This window comes from Ambystoma mexicanum, chromosome 13 (assembly GCF_040938575.1).
Source record: "Ambystoma mexicanum isolate Mex_15411 chromosome 13, UKY_AmexF1_1, whole genome shotgun sequence".
NCBI classification, from domain to species: domain Eukaryota; kingdom Metazoa; phylum Chordata; class Amphibia; order Caudata; family Ambystomatidae; genus Ambystoma; species Ambystoma mexicanum.
The window spans coordinates 45,079,253-45,100,203 of record NC_090938.1 but is presented as its reverse complement, the minus strand read 5'-3'; the positions used below and the strand labels follow the sequence as shown (position 1 = coordinate 45,100,203).

The 20,951-nt window shown below is 45.9% G+C and overlaps 1 protein-coding gene across 3 annotated transcripts in view; it reads left to right on the top strand.

Annotated features, from left to right (window-relative positions):
- Window positions 1-20,385, top strand: part of KLHDC8A (kelch domain containing 8A) — a 110,930-nt gene extending 90,545 nt beyond the window's left edge. For all 3 annotated transcript variants that reach the window (XM_069633148.1, XM_069633146.1, XM_069633147.1), the window contains exon 6: window positions 19,777-20,385. In XM_069633148.1, coding sequence (XP_069489249.1) covers window positions 19,777-19,970 — 194 coding nt within the window. In that variant the 3' untranslated portion in view covers window positions 19,971-20,385. The remainder of the gene's footprint in view (window positions 1-19,776) is intronic.
- The last annotated feature ends 566 nt before the right edge of the window (window positions 20,386-20,951 follow it).

Sequence of the window (20,951 nt, the reverse complement as noted above, 5' to 3'; positions counted from 1 at the left end):
AGGGGTCAGAAAGGACTGCCCCTGTCTTGGTGCCCAGGTCCCCATTCCCACAGGAACCTCCTGCCTTACCACCTGTGCCCCCCACCTTCAAAATACTGGGTGATTGCCACCCCTTGCATTACTACTGACACCACATGGCTTGCGTCTGTATTCATAGAGCAAATTGCTGGACCTGTGGGAGGTGCGTTACTTCCCTCTCTGCTGCCTTCTGCAGTCTGTACAACTGGTAGCTGCCTGTCTGCAACTGGCAACCCCACCCCCCCCCTTGTCCATTTCCTCCTTTGGGTGGGTGGAATGCAGCCCTTGGGGCCACGTTTCTTTAACCTGGGTCGGCCCCCTCTCTCCTCTGCTGCACCTGCCACCTGTTGCTGCCCTGCAGTGCCTCTAGCGCTCTCTCCCACAAGCTGCACCATCACAGAATCTATTCCCCTGTCCTGTAGCATGGCAAACAATGCTGCTACATTGCTTGGGTCCATAATATCCTGATACTACTACTTGACCCGCCCTGTATTAACCCCAATTCTTTCCTTAATCACACTTTTTAATTTCCAAATACTACTGAAAAGCCAAGTTCCTAGTTATGTCGCCTGCTCCCCCCCTCTCTCACATGGGTGGTTTCCTCGAGAAACATAACTTATGAAGGCTTCACGTGTTTCATACACAAAAATTGCTCCACTGTACTTTTGTTAACAGTCCTATGTCCCTCAGTAAGCCAGAAGAACATGCACATCAATCAATTCACAATCTGTAATGCACAGAACATCAGTAATGTATTTGTTACACCCTCATGATTGTCAGCAGCTCCCCTTAACTCGAACAATCGCTGCGCCGTGCCAGTAACGCGTCCCACGCTTCTTAAAAACGTGTGTGCAAACTCCTTCCACCTCTGCTCGCTCCCGCCGCCAGGCAAATCCCTCTATCAAAAGGCACAAAGAAACTATACCGCATTGCTCCTATTTTTAGACCTCCAACCTTCCGGCACGCCCGCACCAGCCTCCCCACTGCCTCCGAAATTAACGCCTGACACGGAGAGAGCCCTGTAGCCCTGACAAGGCGTGCCCACTACTTCCACCTCTGCTTACCTCTCCAGAGGATCCGACGAGCCCGGGGCTGCAACAAAGGATTCCGAGCAAATGTCCCTGGAACGCAGACCATGGTCCATAGGAGTCCCTAAGCAGCAGTAGACACAGAAAAACAGGAAACAGAACCAGGCACAGAAAAACAGGAAAACTGGATGTCGATCATGGCAGAGTGGTTTCCCAGCGGCGGCAGTGTGAGGGATTCTACCTTCCGCACGGTGGTTGTGCGTTCGCCTGTTTTGTTTTGTTTTTTTAAAGCAATTGAACGATGATAGATGAACCTCCGAAAAATGTGTGGGGCTAATCCGCACACATTTTCCTATGCTCACCGCACAGCATACGCATAGACCCGTGTATTCTGGATGCACATAGCCTACAGGTGCCATCACCCCTGTCATATTTAGTTGATATATGACATCCAAGAGTACACCAGGTAATCTCAGAAGGTGGAGGGAAAAATCGTCCTCCTGCCAGGGCCAGCCTAATTAACTACCCAGTCCCTTTGTGTAAGCACTGCAGATGGTGGCAGCAATTAACATAATTAAAATACTAATAGAGTATGTGCAGTCATAGCGAATCCAAATGCTTGACTTTATGGCTGGTTGTCGGCAGTATGCATGGCCCTGTATTGTGGCTGCCCAATGCAAAATTAAGTAGATTTCTGGTCATATAAATTGTGCCAACCTTTGATGTAATTACATTCTGTACTAAGTAGGAGAGTGTTCAAAACATTGTTGTTTATTTGATAGTATTTGTGTTTAGACAGTCATTGAAGGATTTAGGTTTCAAAACATTATACAGGTTGTTGAATCTCACAGTGGTTCTCAACTGATATCTGTCTCCTTTTGTTTCTAGAGGACACCAACTATTTTCTCAAGTGCTAACTATGTACAGTTTTATAGTTGCTCTTATTTGCTTGACTTTTTACATGTGTTATCAAGCTGTGAGATTCAGCAAGCTATAAAATGTTTTGAAACCGAAATCCGTCAATGACTGTCTAAACACAAATACTATCAAATAAACAACGTTGTTTTGAACACTCTCCTAGTTTGTACAAAATTTTATTACAACATGAAAGGTTCGCGCAACTTGTATGACCAGAATCAGAAATCACAAAGAAGACAGGAAACCCCAACACCCCTTTCATATCCACTGTATCAACCTGAAGCCAGCTCCTGCCCTAAAGTATCAATGACGGTGAGCTGTCATGTCTGGGACTATGTGTTTACAGTAGTCATTCCTGCAGGAGGACCCCATTCAGAAGGTACAAGTATGTGGTTTGAAAGCAACCAAAATTCTGGTCTCCCCACAGCTTCAAGGAAGACCTGCCACTTTAATCAGGAACCACAGAGAGCTCAATTAACTAGAGAGACCCTTTGATCCACAACAGACAGGAAGATGGGTTAAACCTAGTATCGCATGTTTTCACCCCTTTACCTTATCTGTTGTAAAGCACTCTGGTTATGACCTTATGCATACAGAAGATTGTTGGCATGGACCCAGGATTGGTTCATTAAGGAAGGCTTAGCCTACACTGATTCCTGTGGCCCATTTGGCTTTATAAGAGGGTTGAGCCCCCCTTTTGGGCAGATCATCTGAAGACTTCACAAGGAGTAACAAGAAGAACTCATCATTGGTCCCTGGCTGAAGGTACAGTCTGCCTTATATCTTCCACCAGTGAAGGACGACCAGGACCTCCAAGAGAGAAGCAAGATCCCTCCTCTGAAGATCTCACAGGGACCAGAGGGAGATACTGAATCCAGAGGACCCCCCAGCAGCTCCAGAACCAGTACCGAGCCAGAACACAGCATGCCCTGCTAGGTTCTGCCAGCAAGCTTCCTAGATAGGAAGTTCCAGAGAGTCTCTAAACGAAACCCAGGAAAAGGCCATTGCCTGCAACACTCTCCTCAGCTTTGGGCCGTCCGCCTTAAAGGATGACACAAACCCAGTGAAGAAGCTAGGAGGAATGTATCGAAAAGCATCAACCAGCGTCCACCTTAAAGGACATTTTCGAGCCAGTCGAGCCCCTTGAGTTGCAACCGACTGCAACGCTGACTGTTGTCATGCCGCAGTCGCTAACGTCATCCAAGATGCCTCGACCAGTGCTTCAGACCCACCAACCAGCACTGTGACAATGATTCCTGAACCTGAGTCACTGTGTAGGCCAGCCTGCAGCTGTCCATCCAGCTTTGCTTGCCGAACTGCCTTCCGCCTGATACCGACAACTCTCTCCTGTCTTGATCTCTGTAGCAGGAGCTGCGAAGCACCCTGAAACAGATTTGACCCTGTCAAGCACCAAGAACTTCTTCAAGCAGAAAGTACATTGCGGTCTGTCCCCCTGGTCCTTCTCTGAAGCCCCCTAGTGACATTGTAAAACCCAAGGGCCTCTTTGTGTTGAAACCAAGCATCCTTGAACTATTGAGATTAATTGCTTTACCGACAACCCTCCTGTCAGTTTCCAGAGTGCATCCCTTTTCCTTCTTGAAACTGTCCTCTGCATTCCTTTACAGGTTGGGTTGTATTTTTGTAGTGTGCTAGAACTGTGTGTTGTGATAATAATAAAGTAGATATTTGTATAGAACCTTGACTGGACAGTCCCTTTTATCACTGGGTAATAATTGTATTTTCGCTGTGTTGCAACTAACCAACAATCCACGACCTTGCAGAGACAAGCCTGCTGTTCCATCCACATTACCAAAAGTGGACAAGATGGTTTATAATTGACTTGTGTTTCCAATCTGTTCAGATCCCTTCTGGTGTACTGGAGGTGTGGGGCTGATTGATGGTTTATAAACCGATATTCATCCCTGGACCACTGGTGCCCCAGATGTTGATTTGTCACAGGCAGGCAGCTGAAGGTTCTAGAGGTTCACAATGGTGTTGACGGGGTCACTTGCAGGAGTGGAAGAACTGCTGCTCTATCCCGCCCCTCCGACAACTTTTAAACAGCTCCTTTTGGCACTGTAGTCGAGGCCCCTGCTGGTATCCCATTGTTTAGGCTAGGGGCGCCTCTCCACGCACCCCTGCCCAACCTGTGGCCCCTCCACTGGGGAAGGGGACCCGCTTACAGAAGGAGGGGGATAATGATAGCATTGCCAGCACAGTGAGCTAATGGCCTTGGAACATGCATCTGTTAGCGGATGGGATTACACCAGAATAATTCTAAGCCCAAATAACCGGACAAACTCAAGAAGATGGCAAGTTACTGTTTTATTAACAATCATCTAAAACAGGGAGGTAACAACGAACATGAATGGACATATGCTCAGTCTCACAATGATTTCCACAAAAAATATAATTCATAGACTCCATTATGCGTCAGAGAGACGTCATACTTCGGGGCAATATTGAAAAACCTATCAAGGGTCGGGATTGGTTAAGGGAAACATCTAGATATACAATCATATAGGAGCTAGGATTGTTATTGGCTGTCCTTTATCAAGTGGACAACTTATGCCTACCTCTTCAAACATGACATTTAAGAAAAATGTGTTACATTGTGTTGCATTGGTCTTCTAAGTTATAAGGTCCTTCGTTATACAGACTAATACAATTAATTGGCATGCTTGTGCCTGGTCTGGAACATTCGGTTAATTTAGCAGCACATAAGCCAAGACCCATGTGCAGGACGATAGGACATGAAGCTACCTCACCAGCCAATTAGCCCCAAATCTCCCATCACCCATGCTTTCACCATGAAATTGTCTTTGTACTTGGCCTTGCAGAGTATTCTTGTCCTGGAAATGCACGGGAGTGAGGGCACTCACTATAGAGTCTGGAACTCCAAGTTCAAACTCTATTTCCATCCTTGGCTCACGTGACATGAGACCACGATCTGGTCGATTCTTAAGCCTTTAAATGCTTTAAATGAATTAAAATGTGTCGTCCTTTGTGTTCTTTCTTGCACCTTAACGTGAGAGGATTCATCCTGCGCATACTCATTCTCTTCAGAGTAGATAGCTGACCTCAATTTCTAGGATCTTCACTTCAGGCCAGACAGCCTCGCCACGCAGTTTCAACAACCTGGTATTCTACTGCAACACAGATTTTCATTCCCCCTTCATGGTTTGTGGCTTATTTATTTCATGATACCAATGTCCAGTGTCTATACAATGGCGGCTTCGCCTGCATTCTATTCACTACTCATAACTAGCCTATACATTAACTTGATCTACCTTGTGTTTCAGTGTCTGTACATTCATTGAACTTCTGTTTTCTGCAGCACTTTGTTAACGTGTAATCTTCTTCTTTTCCAGTTTGATAGTCCACTCGATTCTTTAATACATCATTTGGCCTCTAGGATCCATACATTGTCTTCATTCAGTATCTTGGGGCATCATGCACACTTTCTTATGATATCATCAGTTCATTTTCTTAGCTCTTTCTCAAATTCCTTCAGGGAGTTCCTCCTGTAGGCTGTCATCAACTTGAGGGTACATTCGATAGGGTTGACTCAATGGATATCTTCTTCCAAACACTCCCTGCATTATTGGCACAATAGCTTGTGTCAGACAAGGCACAGTCTCATGACTCCAATACAAATGAGGTAGGGGGGTGGTATCTCCTGCGGATGTATACATCTGCTACTCTACATTCCCCACTCTGGTCGAGTCCACAACCACTTCCTCAGGTTTACCTGCTTCTGTGTAACTTCTCTTGAAGAAAGGTTTCTTGGGTATCCATATCTTCATCACTCCCCTCAGGGTGCCAGCTTTTTTAATGTGTTCATCCACACTCCATGTCATGTAATTGCACTCTCCATTTGTGGTACAGAAGACCCAACGTCCCACGTAATTCTTACGATTCTTTGGATACTAGAATTTTGTTTCTTCAGGTGCCACGATACCTGCTTTTATGTAGTCTCTGATGGAATCATCAGTCAGTGCCTTATCTTCTGGTTCATCCTTTGTGTCAATCATGTTCTTCATTCCCACTGCTTTCCTTGCCGTTTTCTGACATTCTCCAACTATTATCCTTATGATACAGAATCCAAACATTATTATCACCAATATCGTTTCTAGGAACTTGAATAAGTTTGCCATCCAATAAGGAATCCATGAAATCAGGAGTGAGAACCAACTGTCATCTCCAATGGCCTCTGTCTCATCCTCCATCTTTACGTGTAGCTCTGTGAACATCGATATGACATCTGTCAAAGTCCCATTCTCGCCATCATGAGATGGAAGGAATTTACAACATGATGGCCCAATCTTGGCTCAAAAACTCCTTCCATTGCTGTGATCATGTCGAGGAAATATCTATTCTGGAGGGTCATCGACCTTATGGCCCTCACCTCTTCTTTTATGGTGTTAAATCCTTTTATAGTAGCATTTATTGTTTGCAGCAGTTCTCACCTGGTGATCTGTAGTCATTTGGCATTCACTGCTGTTGGAATTCCAGACATGAACATAGATGTCAACATCACTGCAATCCTGCTCGTCAGGAATGTCTTCATAAGCCTTTAGTGATTTTTGTGAAAAATCATTCCCTCTCTTCATACGCCATAGTTCTAATGACCTTCTTTTTCTCATGTGCTCGTCCACTTTTGGAAATCCTTCAATCTTAAGGTTACTCTGTGGAATCACCAAGGCTGGAACATGGATATATACCAAGGAACAGACTCCACCCCAATTCCTGGCCAGTTTCATATATGCTCTAGATCTGCAAGCCCAATATCAATCCATTAAGACAGCCGTCCCTCTCCTCATTCCTGTAATATCAATTATGTTCTTGCACCCTTTATTATGTCCAACTTGATTTTTTTCCCTTGCCCTGAAACCATACTGTCGCATTAACGAATGGATCTACAGCAACTGGGCCTGATTCATCTTCAACCCATGTCAGCAGTTTAGAGTACTTGGCCCGTGACTTTAGACACTCATCATTCACCTTCTGTACCCCTTGCACTGCTTCATTTCTCAGCAGATGAGCTGCACAGGACATCATTCAATCTTCCCATCCTTTGGCTGTCCTCGCTCGTCCATAGATTAGCAGCTGTGAGCATTTGCAGCATCCAAGTATTCCAGCCTTTTTCGTAATTTCAGAATAATTCATCCTCCTCATTTCTTCAACAATCGTCTTGTCCTGCAGAAGGATACACAAGCATCTTGCCTGTCCATCCATCTTCTTTTCCCATCTCTGTTGTCTTGATATAATCATCCTGCTATGGAAATTACTTTCTTGCGCTCCGTTGCAAGGTTGCCCAGTGCCATTAAAACCGTCCTCTAGTAGTACACGCTGCTGGATGACTGAGGCACTTCGCATCTTGCGCCGACATCTCTTTTGAAATGAAAGTTCTTACTGTACTCATGGCATAGGGGACGAGAGAGCAGACGTAGCAATTCTTAGTTGGTGCTCTCTCCCCCACATTTCTCATGTGTTGGTACCACCCATTATTCCCCAGGGGAGCTGCGTTATCAAGATGGGTTTTTATGCCCTGGTTATATTATTCTGCATCCCTCTTATGTCACCTGACGCAAAGACGTCAAAGGCATTATCATCATTTGTACTTATACTAAGAAAAATCACAGGCGTTGTTTTTTCAATTGGACCATTAGGATAATAAAGACTTCGAAATATAAGATACAGAAAGAAAAAGAAAATACAATATATATATATATATATATATGTTAGGCATAGAACAAGTCTAGAAAAACATTTGGTGTGCCATACCTATACTCGTTGAACTCACGCTCTATCTATAACCACATTATCCTCTTCACAAATCATTTTATAACAGGTGTTCAATTTACGTTCACAGTTGCACAATCTGCTCAATTATGGCAATCAGACGTTTTCTTATAACTGGACCATTTTTTGGGTCATGAAGAAAGGTGTGAATATTAACGTCTCTCCTAACAGGAGCAGGGTATGACTGAAGTATAAACAGAAAAATAGCAACTACAAGCCAATGTGTATCACTGTTGACGAGTATCATATATTATACTTGAAACAGATATGTTCCTAAAAACGAATCTGGGTATTGATCTCTCTTCCAATTTCTAATCCAGAACTGATGTTTAGGCATAGTACTGATGCAGTTTTTCTCTTTTCAAAGAATTTCTAAAAAGTATGTTTTAACCTCTGGAATTCTCTGCAAGTCCATGCACTTCCTGCTAAAAAATGTAACGAGTGTCCACTGAATTCCAGTCCAAAAGAAACGTGTGCTAACTACATGCTGTTTTATCGTCCTTCTTCTTGGTCATCGATCGAGTCTGTACACGTGGAAATTCTTCCTATTGTCTTACTTCTTGGTCAACAGGTGCTGGAGGGGTGTCTTGCCTTTGTAGATCTTCACATCTCCTAAATGTAACTAAGCTCTTCTTCCAGCCATCCTAACTGCAGTAGGGGAAACTTCTTCTACACAAAAGGGACCATAAACCTAGGTTTGTGCCATCTACGGGTAAAGTTCTTTATAAGTACTTGGTCTCCAACATATAACTTCGGTGGTGGCAATAAATCACTCTGATTGATTACTGGGCTTTCCTCTTTCGTGTTCCTTGACCCCTCCTTCTGATGCTTGACTTGATCTGCAATGAAAGAAATACTGGTAGTCATACATGTCAAATAATTGTGCATTTCATCATCTAGAGCCTGCGCTACACTCTGGGAATCACTCCTGACTCTAGATGGGGGCATAAGAGATGTTCTCATGCGACGCCCTGTCACTAACTCATGGGGCGTAAGATGGTGGTCTGAACCTGGCTGATTTTGAAGGGCATATAAGGCTAGGGGTAGGCAATATAGCCATCCCTTTCTCAAAGTTAATCTGACCTTGGCTATCCTCTCTTTTAGAAAACCATTGAGTCTCTCACACATTCTGTTTGCTTGTGGGTGATAAGCAGAAGAAAACCTATGTTTTATGCTCAATAGAAGTCCTTTTTGTTCAAATAACTCATTGGTAAAATGTGGCCCATTATCAAACCTCTGTACTTTGCACACACCCCATTTTGGAAATACTTTGCGCACTAGAAACTTTGCTGCGTAAGTGCATCAGGGTGTGTACAAGAACCGGCTTCGATCCACCTAGAAAAGGGGCACACCACCACTAATAGATACCTGTATCCATTACATGTCTGCAGCATATCAACGTAGTCTATATGTAAGTGCTGAAACTGACCATTTGGTGAAGGTATTACTCCTCTAATTGTTCTCAGTGTGTGCCCAGCTGTAAACATCTGACACACGATGCAATTCACAATGATCTGTGCAACGTGCTCGAAATAGATTGGGAACAAACCAGTCTTCTGCAATGGTGGCAGCAAGACTTTCTTGGGTTATATGCGCAGGGTAATGCAACTGCTTGAGTGCGATTTTCAACAATGCCGCTGGCATCACTGGCTTTCCAGTGCTGTCCTGTCTCCATAATGCTTCCGTGAGGGGATAAAAACCACCCCGACGTTTCCATAGCTCCTGCTCTTCTTGTGAGGCTCTACCCTGAATCTCTATTAGTTGCGTATTTGACAGCGTATTAAACCCTTCTTATACTAGCATACTTCTATTCAATATTTCCTTGACATTCTCACTATCAAAACCCAAAATTTCAGAACAATACGCATCCCTTTTTGCTTCCAAATCTGCAGGTTTGTTTGCATGAGAGATAAAGTCTGTTTGTTTAGTATGCACATATTTTACAACCGCTATGGCTACTGGGCGTTGTAGTGCCTTAATGAGCCTGTCCAATAAAGACACATGTTGCATGGGAGTGCCGTCTTCGTGGAGATAACCCCTCCTTCTCCAGCGTGACTGCCCTGCATGTACGGTTGACGTCACATAGGCTGAATCACTGTACACTGTCACTTCCTGCCCTTCGTGTTTTTCGAGCGCAACAATAAGTTCTACCAATTCTGCTGCTTCTGCTGAAAAATGAGACGGTAGTTTTGCACTCACCACTACCTCAAACTCACCATTTAATCTGTGTCTTGCAACCACGGAGCCTGAATGCCTCTACCCACTAGTTTGGTCAAGTTTTTGAAGAACTATCAATAAAGAGAATTTCCCCTCACACTAGAGCATTTTCTTTTATACAGGGTATATCATCCTAAAATTTTCGACACAATTTGAACAGTCATGCACATGATCACTTTCTTCTACATGTTCTGCTACAAACATGGCTGGGTTCACTATTTTACAGCTCACTACCTTAATCGCTGGATTAGAGATCATCACCTCATATGCACATTGTAACGCTCACCTGATTCCCGCAGAGGCGCCGGTCTTGACTGGGTGAATGCCGTATCTTCAAAGGTGATGTGTAACACACGGTTGGCTCTTTGGGCTGGACCTCTGTGCCTGTATGTCTGACTTGAAGAGTAAGATGTCTGCAGATAGAAAATATGGGATTAATGAACTGGGGTTATTGGGTGCCTCTCTCCTCTTCCCTTTCTCTTCTCCTGTAGAACCCCAAAGGTTAACGCCCTCACCTTAGGTAAGTGAACGCCGAGCTCTCCATCTGCCTCGGGGCAGGGTGCCGTAACCAGTTTCTTCACTGGATAAGGGTGCAGGCCTCTTGACCTCAGAGGACTGCTGTCCGTCGTTAACTGCATGAACGGTAAGTTCTGGGCACTTCAAATGTCTTAAAAGTCTTTTGTAATGATATCTCTTGTTTTGCAGGGTTCCGGCGATGGCGGATGGCGGGCTGATGAGAGTTGTGGATCGAACCCGCGTGAGGAATAGAAGCGCCTGGAAGCACGTAAGTAAGTGCTTGTAGCCTGCTTCACGATGCGCACTAACTGTCCCTTTTATCTTGCAGGTACAAGTTCGAAGCTTTAGAGAAGCTGAAGGGTGCTGGAATACCCACTGGATTCGGCGTGGGAAGGAGTAATGGCACGTGAGTAATAAAGTTGCCCAATGTCTTTAAACGCACCTTCTTTTGTCTTTCAGATGCGGGATGCAGCGCCGAAGGCCTCCGGAGCGTGCGAAGAGTAGGTAAGCCTTTGTCTTTCAGATGCCGGAATGCAGCGCGAGGCGTTGGTGACAGCCGATGGACCAGGTAAGAGATGCGCTGCCACTGAAGACCGTAGTGCTAACCTGTTCTTTCTTTGTCTTTACAGGTGCTGCTGAAGACTGGATTCCAGGATGGTAAGCCTTTGTTCCCTTAGGCCCAGGATCAGAAGCAGAAGACACGATGAGCGTTCTGCTGCAGAGTATGCAGAATAACACAAAGCAAGATTCATCCATCGGGTGTGGTTTAAATAGCCTCCTGTAGTGCTTAGGTGTCTCCTTCCACAGCCACGCCTAGGTAAGAAAAGAGTTCCTGCTTTCCAGAAGAGTTCCAGTGTTCTGAACCTAGGGAGTGGCTCCTGCCCCACCCAACAGGAAAAGTAGTCCCAAACAGAAGAGGATCAGGGGTTCAACTGGCAGGTAAGTAAGCAGCATGGTCTGCTGCAGGTAAGTCCACCCAAGCATTATGAGCCCGGCGCTTCCAGCGCTGGGACTGGGCATCTTTATGAGCCTGGTGCCACTGGCGCCAGGACAGGGTCCAAAAGGTCCCAATTGGGACTGACTGGCACTCGGAACCGGGGTTATGGGTCTGCTTCCAAGGGAGTCGGGCAAGTCCTGATCTTTTGGAAGCAGAGATCATGACAGCACCCCCCCTCAAGGCCCCTCCCAAACCGGGCTTCTCTGGGGGTTTGGGCTTGTTAGGAAATGTTCGATGAAATCTTTTGATTAGACGAGGCGCGTGGACATATTCTGCAGGTTCCCAGGATCTATCTTGGGGACCGTAGCCTTTCCAGTCAATCAGGTAAAATAGTTTAGATTTGGAGATCTTGGAATCCAGGATGCTTTTGACTTCAAACTCGAGTTCTCCATCAACTAGAATAGGTTTTGGAGATGTAGTTAGTCGGGTTTGAGGTTGCACGGTTTTAATAGAGAGACGTGGAAGACCGGATGTATCTTCATGTGAGGGGGCAAGTCCAACTTGACCGCTACTGGATTTACTATGGTAGTGATGGAATGGGGACCAAGGTATCTTGGGTTGAATGTGCGTGGTCCTTTTAGAGGTAGATATTTGGTGGATAACCAGACTTGATCTCCTACTTGATATTGGGGGGCTTCCTTCCGATGTTGGTCTGCTCCTTTCTTGTATTGTTCTTTAGCCCTTTGAAGGTGAGAAACGGCTTCCTTAAAGGCTTGGGTGATTGTAGAATGCAGGTGGTCTACTGCTGGTGTTCCAAGATCTTGGAGTGGATCCAACTCCGAGGTTCGAGGGTGACTACCGTATAAAAGAAAAAACGGGGTCTTCCCAGTTCCCGAGTGGACAGAGTTATTGTAGGCATATTCGGCTATCCAAAGGATATCTTTCCAAGTTTTTTCAGTTTGTTGTAGCATGCAGCGCAAATACTGTTCCAGAGTTTGATTGGTCCTCTCGGTTTGTCCGTCGGTTTGAGGGTGGTGGCTGGTCGAAAGTCTCACATCAATTTGAGCCGACCGACAGCAACTTCGCCAAAAATGAGAAATAAATTGACTACCTCGATCCGAAATTAGAACTGAAGGAAAACCGTGCAGTCGGACGATGTTTTCGAGAAATTCTCGGGCCAGAGTTGCTGCTGTTGGTAAGCCTTTGAGTGGAATGAAATGCGCCATCTTGGAGAATAGGTCCACGATTACTAGGATCGTATTGTATACTGAGCATGGAGGTAGATCGGTGATGAAGTCCATAGAAAGCGTATGCCAAGGGCGAGGCGGGATGTCAATAGGGCGTAAGAGGCCGGCTGGTTTTTCCTTTTGACTCTTGTTTTGGGCGCATACTCCACAGGACATTATAAAGTCTCTGATATCTTTTTTCCAAGACGGCCACCAGAAGTAGCGCTTGATCTTTTCCGAGGTCTTGGTCATACCGGGATGTCCTTCCATTAAAGAATCGTGATAACAAGAGATTACCTTTTTCTGTAAATCTGTGCTGGGCAGGTATAACCGTTCTTGGAAATATAATAGGTTGTCCTTCACCGTAAAGTCCTTTCCCTGCAGATGCCAATTCTGTATGTCTGCTGGAGTTACCAGTAGCCTGGCTTTATCCTTAACTTCCTCTATGGATTGTGTGGCGATTACACCTAGAATTCTTTGTTCGGGAATGATAGGTACAGGTTTAGGATTGATCAAATGTTCTTCCACTCCCATCCGAGAAAGGGCATCAGCTTTACCGTTTTTTGTACCAGGTCGATAGGTAATTATGAAGTCAAACTCGGCAAAGAATAGTGCCCAACGGAGTTGCCTAGAGGATTGAGCTTTTGCGGTTTTCAAATATTGCAGGTTTCGGTGATCTGTAATCACAGTAACGGTGTGTCGGGCCCCCAGAAGATAATGCCGCCAAGCCTTAAAGGCGGACTTGATAGCTAGAAGTTCCTTATCAGTAATAGTGTAATTGATTTCAGGAGGCAAGAATTTGCGGGACCAAAATGCCACGGGATGCAACTGATTGGTTACTGGGTCCTTTTGTGATAGAACTGCCCCCATGGCAAGGCTCGAAGCATCAGTTTCAACGATGTAGGGGAGTTCTGGGCGGGGATGTTTTAAGATCGGTGCAGAGATAAATCTAGTCTTCAAATTCTGGAAAGCTTGTTCCGCCTCGGTAGACCATTCAAAACGTTTGTTTTTCTTTAACAAGGCGGTGATGGGCTGGACTATTCGAGAGAATTCGGGGATAAACCTGCGGTAAAAGTTAGCGAAGCCTAACATGCTTTGAACACCTTTTACGGAGGATGGCGATGGCCATTTGAGAATTGCATCGACCTTCTTTGAATCCATACGCACTCCGCTAGGTGATATGAATCCCAAGAATTCAACTTCAGTCACGTTGAAAACACATTTTTCCAACTTAGCGAAAAGTTTGTGTTGCCGCAATCTCTCGAGGACCATTTTCACGTGTTTCCGATGTTCAGTTTCCGATGAAGAATAAACGAGGATGTCGTCAATGTAAACAACAACACACACATCTATGAGCTCTCTGAGGACATCGTTCATAAAATATTGAAAGGCGGCCGGGGCATTGCAAAGTCCGAAGGGCATGACCTGATATTCAAATAGCCCATACTTGGTGCGGAAGGCCGTCTTCCATTCATCGCCCTCTTTTACTCGTACCAAGTGGTAGGCTCCTCTAAGATCCAGCTTTGTATATATGCATGCTTTTCTGACTTGGTCCAGGAGTTCAGGGATCAAAGGTAACGGATATCTATTCTTAACGGTGATCTGGTTCAGGGCGCGATAATCTATACAAGTTCTAAGGTCCCCTTCTTTTTTTGGAACGAAGAACAAAGCTGAGGAAGCAGGGGACTTGGAAGGACGAATAAACCCAGTCGCTAGGTATTGATCCAGGTATTGTCGGAGGTGAAGATTCTCAGGCTCGGTGAGGGCATAAATTCTACTACAAGGAGGAGTAGATCCAGGTATCGGGTCTATCTGGCAGTCATATGACCTATGAGGAGGTAGAGAGTTAGCCTGATCCTTCCGGAAAACATCTTGGAATTCTAGGTATTCAGGAGGTAACTGGGGAGCCTCCGAGGAAATTGCTGCCAGTGCAACACCAGGTCGAGGGTGACAAGTAGAGACACATTCTGGAAACTGAACCGTTCTTGCTCGCCAATCGATCTGAGGATTGTGCTTCTCTAACCAAGGAATTCCTAGAATAATCTGGAACTGAGGGGCCTTGATCACATCGAACACGATCTTCTCATGGTGTCCATCTTGACTTACTAGCGTCACTTCTTGGGTGGTATGCGTTACTGGTCCGGAGGCTATCTCCGTACCATCCACCGTAGTAATGACGTCCTTTACAGCCTTTGGACAAAGAGTCAGATTCATCCTCAAAACCATTTCATGATCCACATAATTGCCGATGGCACCGCTGTCGACGTAAGCTTCAATCGCATGTAATCGATCCGGATGTTCAGGGCTAATGAGGACCATAGGTATCACGAAATGCGAGGTCACTGAACTGGTTTTAACGCTCGGCAAGAGGACCTCTATTCTTGTCGGGCGAGGTCGTTTCCCTGCTCAGAGTTTGTGACCCTGGTAACTGCAGCTCCTACTGCCTTCTTGGCTGGTTTCACCGGACAGTCTCGAAGAAAGTGCCCAGAGTTTCCGCAATAGAGGCATAATTGCAGCTGTTTTCTCCTTTCCCGCTCCTTTTGTGTTAGTGGTCCTTTCAGGCCCCCTATTTGCATGGGTTCCCCGGAGTCTACTCCTTTGGTAGGAGTTGGTGGTTTGGAAAATACTCGAGCATCAAACTTGGAACGATCGGCCTTCCTGTTCTGCAGTCTGTGGTCAATTTGAACGACTAAGTCAATATAGTCCGAACAGTCTTGCGGGGGATTCACTACTTGGGCTAACACATCTTTGAGCTCTCCACGTAGACCTCTATAAAACAGCGTAATCCTTTTGTCCTCAGGCCATCGAGTTTCCACTATCAGTCTGTTGAAAGACGCAATATAGGCCAAAAGGTCTTGATTACCCTGTCGCAATGAAAGGAGCTCATTGTCCAAGGCCTGCCCCTGTGAATGTCTTGCAAACAGTTTTTCCAAACTGAGCTGAAAAGCTTGAAAATCATGGAGAACCGGATCATCTTGATTAACTAGAGGGATCGACCAGTCTGCCGCATTGCCACTAAGGTACGAAAGCACGAAAGCTACCTTAGCTTGATCAGTTGGAAAGGCTGCTGGCCGGCATAAGAAGTGCAACCGGCACTGATTAATAAATACTGCAAACCTCTTTGGGTCACCAGAAAATCGTTCGGGCGGAGCCAGAGGTACATTCCCAGGTAGGTTGATCTGCACTGGGTTCGTAGAGGATGTTGAAGGATGATTTGCCCCTGATGCGGGTAACAGAGTTTGTCCGGCTTGTGACTGTAGCAATTGTCTAGCGAGATCGTCTGTTCGCTCCTTGGAAATAATCAGTTCCCTTCTTAGAGCATTCGTTTCCTGACGGGCTGCATGCACTTCTGCTCTTAGTTCCCCAAGTAACTGGGCTAGCTGGTCGGTATCCGAGGTTTCCATAGCGCCTGGGTGGGAGTTTTGCGGTAGGCTTTGTGTTTTGTAACGCTCACCTGATTCCCGCAGAGGCGCCGGTCTTGACTGGGTGAATGCCGTATCTTCAAAGGTGATGTGTAACACACGGTTGGCTCTTTGGGCTGGACCTCTGTGCACTGTATGTCTGACTTGAAGAGTAAGATGTCTGCAGATAGAAAATATGGGATTAATGAACTGGGGTTATTGGGTGCCTCTCTCCTCTTCCCTTTCTCTTCTCCTGTAGAACCCCAAAGGTTAACGCCCTCACCTTAGGTAAGTGAACGCCGAGCTCTCCATCTGCCTCGGGGCAGGGTGCCGTAACCACTTTCTTCACTGGATAAGGGTGCAGGCCTCTTGACCTCAGAGGACTGCTGTCCGTCGTTAACTGCACGAACGGTAAGTTCTGGGCACTTCAAATGTCTTAAAAGTCTTTTGTAATGATATCTCTTGTTTTGCAGGGTTCCGGCGATGGCGGATGGCGGGCTGATGAGAGTTGAGGATCGAACCCGCGTGAGGAATAGAAGCGCCTGGAAGCACGTAAGTAAGTGCTTGTAGCCTGCTTCACGATGCGCACTAACTGTCCCTTTTATCTTGCAGGTACAAGTTCGAAGCTTTAGAGAAGCTGAAGGGTGCTGGAATACCCACTGGATTCGGCGTGGGAAGGAGTAATGGCACGTGAGTAATAAAGTTGCCCAATGTCTTTAAATGCACCTTCTTTTGTCTTTCAGATGCGGGATGCAGCGCCGAAGGCCTCCGCAGCGTGCGAAGAGTAGGTAAGCCTTTGTCTTTCAGATGCCGGAATGCAGCGCGAGGCGTTGGTGACAGCCGATGGACCAGGTAAGAGATGCGCTGCCACTGAAGACCGTAGTGCTAACCTGTTCTTTCTTTGTCTTTACAGGTGCTGCTGAAGACTGGATTCCAGGATGGTAAGCCTTTGTTCCCTTAGGCCCAGGATCAGAAGCAGAAGACACGATGAGCGTTCTGCTGCAGAGAATGCAGAATAACACAAAGCAAGATTCATCCATCGGGTGTGGTTTAAATAGCCTCCTGTAGTGCTTAGGTGTCTCCTTCCACAGCCACGCCTAGGTAAGAAAAGAGTTCCTGCTTTCCAGAAGAGTTCCAGTGTTCTGAACCTAGGGAGTGGCTCCTGCCCCACCCAACAGGAAAAGTAGTCCCAAACAGAAGAGGATCAGGGGTTCAACTGGCAGGTAAGTAAGCAGCATGGTCTGCTGCAGGTAAGTCCACCCAAGCATTATGAGCCCGGCGCTTCCAGCGCTGGGACTGGGCATCTTTATGAGCCTGGTGCCACTGGCGCCAGGACAGGGTCCAAAAGGTCTCAATTGGGACTGGCTGGCACTCGGAACCGGGGTTATGGGTCTGCTTCCAAGGGAGTCGGGCAAGTCCTGATCTTTTGGAAGCAGAGATCATGACACACATGCTCTTCATCACGTCAATGTACCCTTGGGTTTCTCTAAAATGGCAAATAAGGTGTGCTCCACGCAGAGAGTCATGGAACAGATCATGGTAATACTTGTGGATTTCTCAAATGCAAATGCGGCAGCAGCCAAAGATTGTTTGCATGGAAAATGGCCTCTCATAACTGGATCTAGAATCCCACTGTAGTACACCAAAGGTGTATACCCTAATGTTGTTCTTTGTGTGAGTACTGCTGTCATTAGTGACCCATTGGTGTGTGAAAATAAATAAAGTTATTCGCTATAATTGGGAATTCCTAAAACTGGAGCTGTACAGATTGCTCTTTTTAATTCCTCAAATCCTTCCTCCATTTCTTCAGTCCATTCTATCTTTCCGTTACCAGCTTTTGCTTTCTTAAGTACTGGCAAAATCTGTTTTGTATATGTGCTGTAGGCGAACACCCAGGCCCTGCAATAATTGCATAAGGCTAGAAACTGCTGCATTTTCCTTAGTGTATTTGGGGCTTTGTTGTCTTCATGATAGCATCTGCTCTCTCAGGTGTCACTTTCTTTCCTTCATGTGAAATTAACTGGCCTATATGCAACACCTCTTCCTGGCAATACTGAAATTTCTACTTCTCTGCCTTGTATTGCTTGGCTGCCAATATAGTACCAACTGGACAGACATTACAGCCAGAGACAAAGCTTGTCTTTAGCATAAGAGGTATTCTTTTGGCGATGGAGGCTTGGTCTGACCAGAGAGACGAACCTTGTCTCTAATATAAGATGTATTCTTTTGGGAATGGAGACTTGGTTTGACTGCAGACATTACAGCCAGAGACAAAGCTTATCTTTAGTATAAAAGGTATTATTTTGGGAATGGAGACTTGGTTTGACCGCAGACATTACAGCCAGAGATGAAGCGTGTCTCTAGTATAAGAGGTATTCTTGTGGGAATGGAGACTTGGTTTGACCGCAGAAACTACAGCCAGAGACGAAGCGTGTCTCTAGTATAAGACGTATATGTAAGACGGGAATGGAAAATTGGTTTGACTGCAGACTTTACTGCCAGAGACAAAGCTTGTCTTTAGTATAAGATGTATTCTTTTGGGAATGGAGACTTGGTTTGACTGCAGACGTTACAGCCAGAGATGAAGCTGTCTCTAGTATAAGAGATATTCTTTTGGAACAGAGGCTTGGTTCGACCGCAGACATTACAGCCATAGACGAAACTTGTCTTTAGTATAAGAGGTATTCTTTTGGGAATGGAGACTTGGTTTGACCACAGACATTACTGCCAGAGACAAAGGTTATCTTCAGTATAAGAGGTATTCCTTTGGGAATGGAGATTTGGTTTGACCGCAGACGTTCCAGCCAGAGACAAAGCTTGTCTCTAGTATAAGAGGTATTCTTTTGGGCACAGAGACTTGGTTGGACCGCAGACATTACAGCCAGAGACGAAGCTTGTCTCTATAATAAGAGCTATTATTTTGGAAACGGAGACTTGGGCCCTCATTATAAGCTTGCCGGTCTGGAAACAACGGTGCCGGTAAGGTTACCGGCACCGTTCTTTCTCGAGCGGCAAACTACAAGTCTGCAGCTGGGTGCCGTACTGCCCGACAGGGCAGATCTGGTGGGCAGAACGGCATCCAGCCGCAGACTTTCACAGAAGCACTGGCACCGCTATTAATGGTGCTTCTGTGATCCCCATTGAGTGCTATGGGACTCAAATAGGAATGGGGATTAACATTTACCACCGCCTGACTTCCCGGAATGCCGGGGTCATAATCCCCCAGTGATTCCGGCAAGTCAGGCGGCGGTAAATCATTACGGGTCTGGCGGCTACCTCCCAGTTTTACCTTCACAGTTTCCGCCAGACCCATATTGAGGGCCTTGGTCTGACCACAGACATTACAGCCAGAGGCGAAGCTTGTCTTTTGTCCAAGAGGTATTGGATTGAGTACAGAGGCTTTGCTTGGCATAGGAAGTGTTGCAACCATAGACAAGGCCTGGCTTTGGTGGAAGAGGATTTTCTATTGGCACTGAAGGCTTGGTTTGACAGGAGAGGTTTGCATTTGTGGAAGAGACTTGGTTGTGGTGGAAGGGGTATGTCATCGGGAGAAGATGTGTGGTCTTTTGCATGGAGGAGGTGGTGAGGCATCCTGGTAGAAGAAAGCAAGGCCTTATTGTGTCTGGCCATAAAAATAGCCACAGATTTGTTTATGTATTTTTACCCATGATATTGGTCTACTGAAGCTTTTCTTTTTGTACACTTTATAGGCAACCAACCGACTGTCCTGGACTCAACAGAAGCATTCCACCCCATCAAGAACAAGTGGGAGACTCTTGCCCCTATGCCCACGCCCCGTTGCGCTTGCTCCTGCATTGTGGTGAAAAATTGCCTCTTTGCCATTGGTGGTGTCAACCAGGGCCCAAGCAATGCTGTTGAGGCACTCTGTGTGTCAGACTCCTAGCAGCTTGCCCCCTTATACTGAGGACCGTTGTGGCCTGTTGACCACTCACCACCGCCCGTGGCGTCTTTTCAAAATGTTTCATGGCGTAGTTGGTGCATTGCTCCCCTTTGCTTGGATTTGGAAGGTGGGACTCTGATTCTTAACTACCGCCTTTCTTAGGAGCACAGACTGTCTAAGGTGCGAGTCCACACACTACTGACTGAGGGACACCAGCATTACTGGATGCCAGGAAATTCTGTACTCCAGGACGAACAGCAGGAACTCCATCCTGGGTTTTCCATGTTGCCCCTTTTCTAGGGTTTTCTAGAATCAGCTATCACAATGTCTGTTCTTGTTGTAATTGGTAATTTGCAGCACTTATCATCACTGTAGTCTGCAACGATGCACCATTGCAATACAAATATCGTAATACAAATGTGTCTCCTTTCCCTGATTTCGGCACAGATGGAGCAGAATCACCGAAAACTCAGGGTTGCGTGCCATTCGTTATGTTACTTGATCAAAGGAGGGCAGTCGGCGGCCATTTTGTTTGCCGGCCTTCTTTACAATGTCTGCATAAATGTAATTATCATCTCTAAGCAAGTTGTGTGATGTATGGAAGAATTTATTTTTTTCAGTTTCTTGTTCAACTCCTAAAGAGTCGGAAATGTTCAGATAACAAAATAAAATGTATGGGTTGCCTTTCATGTATAAGGCAACACACTCTGTGGCGAAGGTCTGGGAAGCAGACCCCTATTGATAATACAGGTGATAGGGTAGCAAGTGGCAGGGGACAGGCAGGCCAGCAGAGCACCTCTGCAATGTTGAGGACAGAAGCAGGTGCAGCTGGGAGGTCTTTGCATTGATAATGAGCAAGATGGCGGCCCCTTGGGGCAGCTGCCAGAGCTTCTTAGGGAAGCAGCTTCTGGTTCATGTACACATTTTAACCCCTTCACTTTTTAACATGATTCCACTGATTGGAAGAAAGGCTTCTGTCGCTCT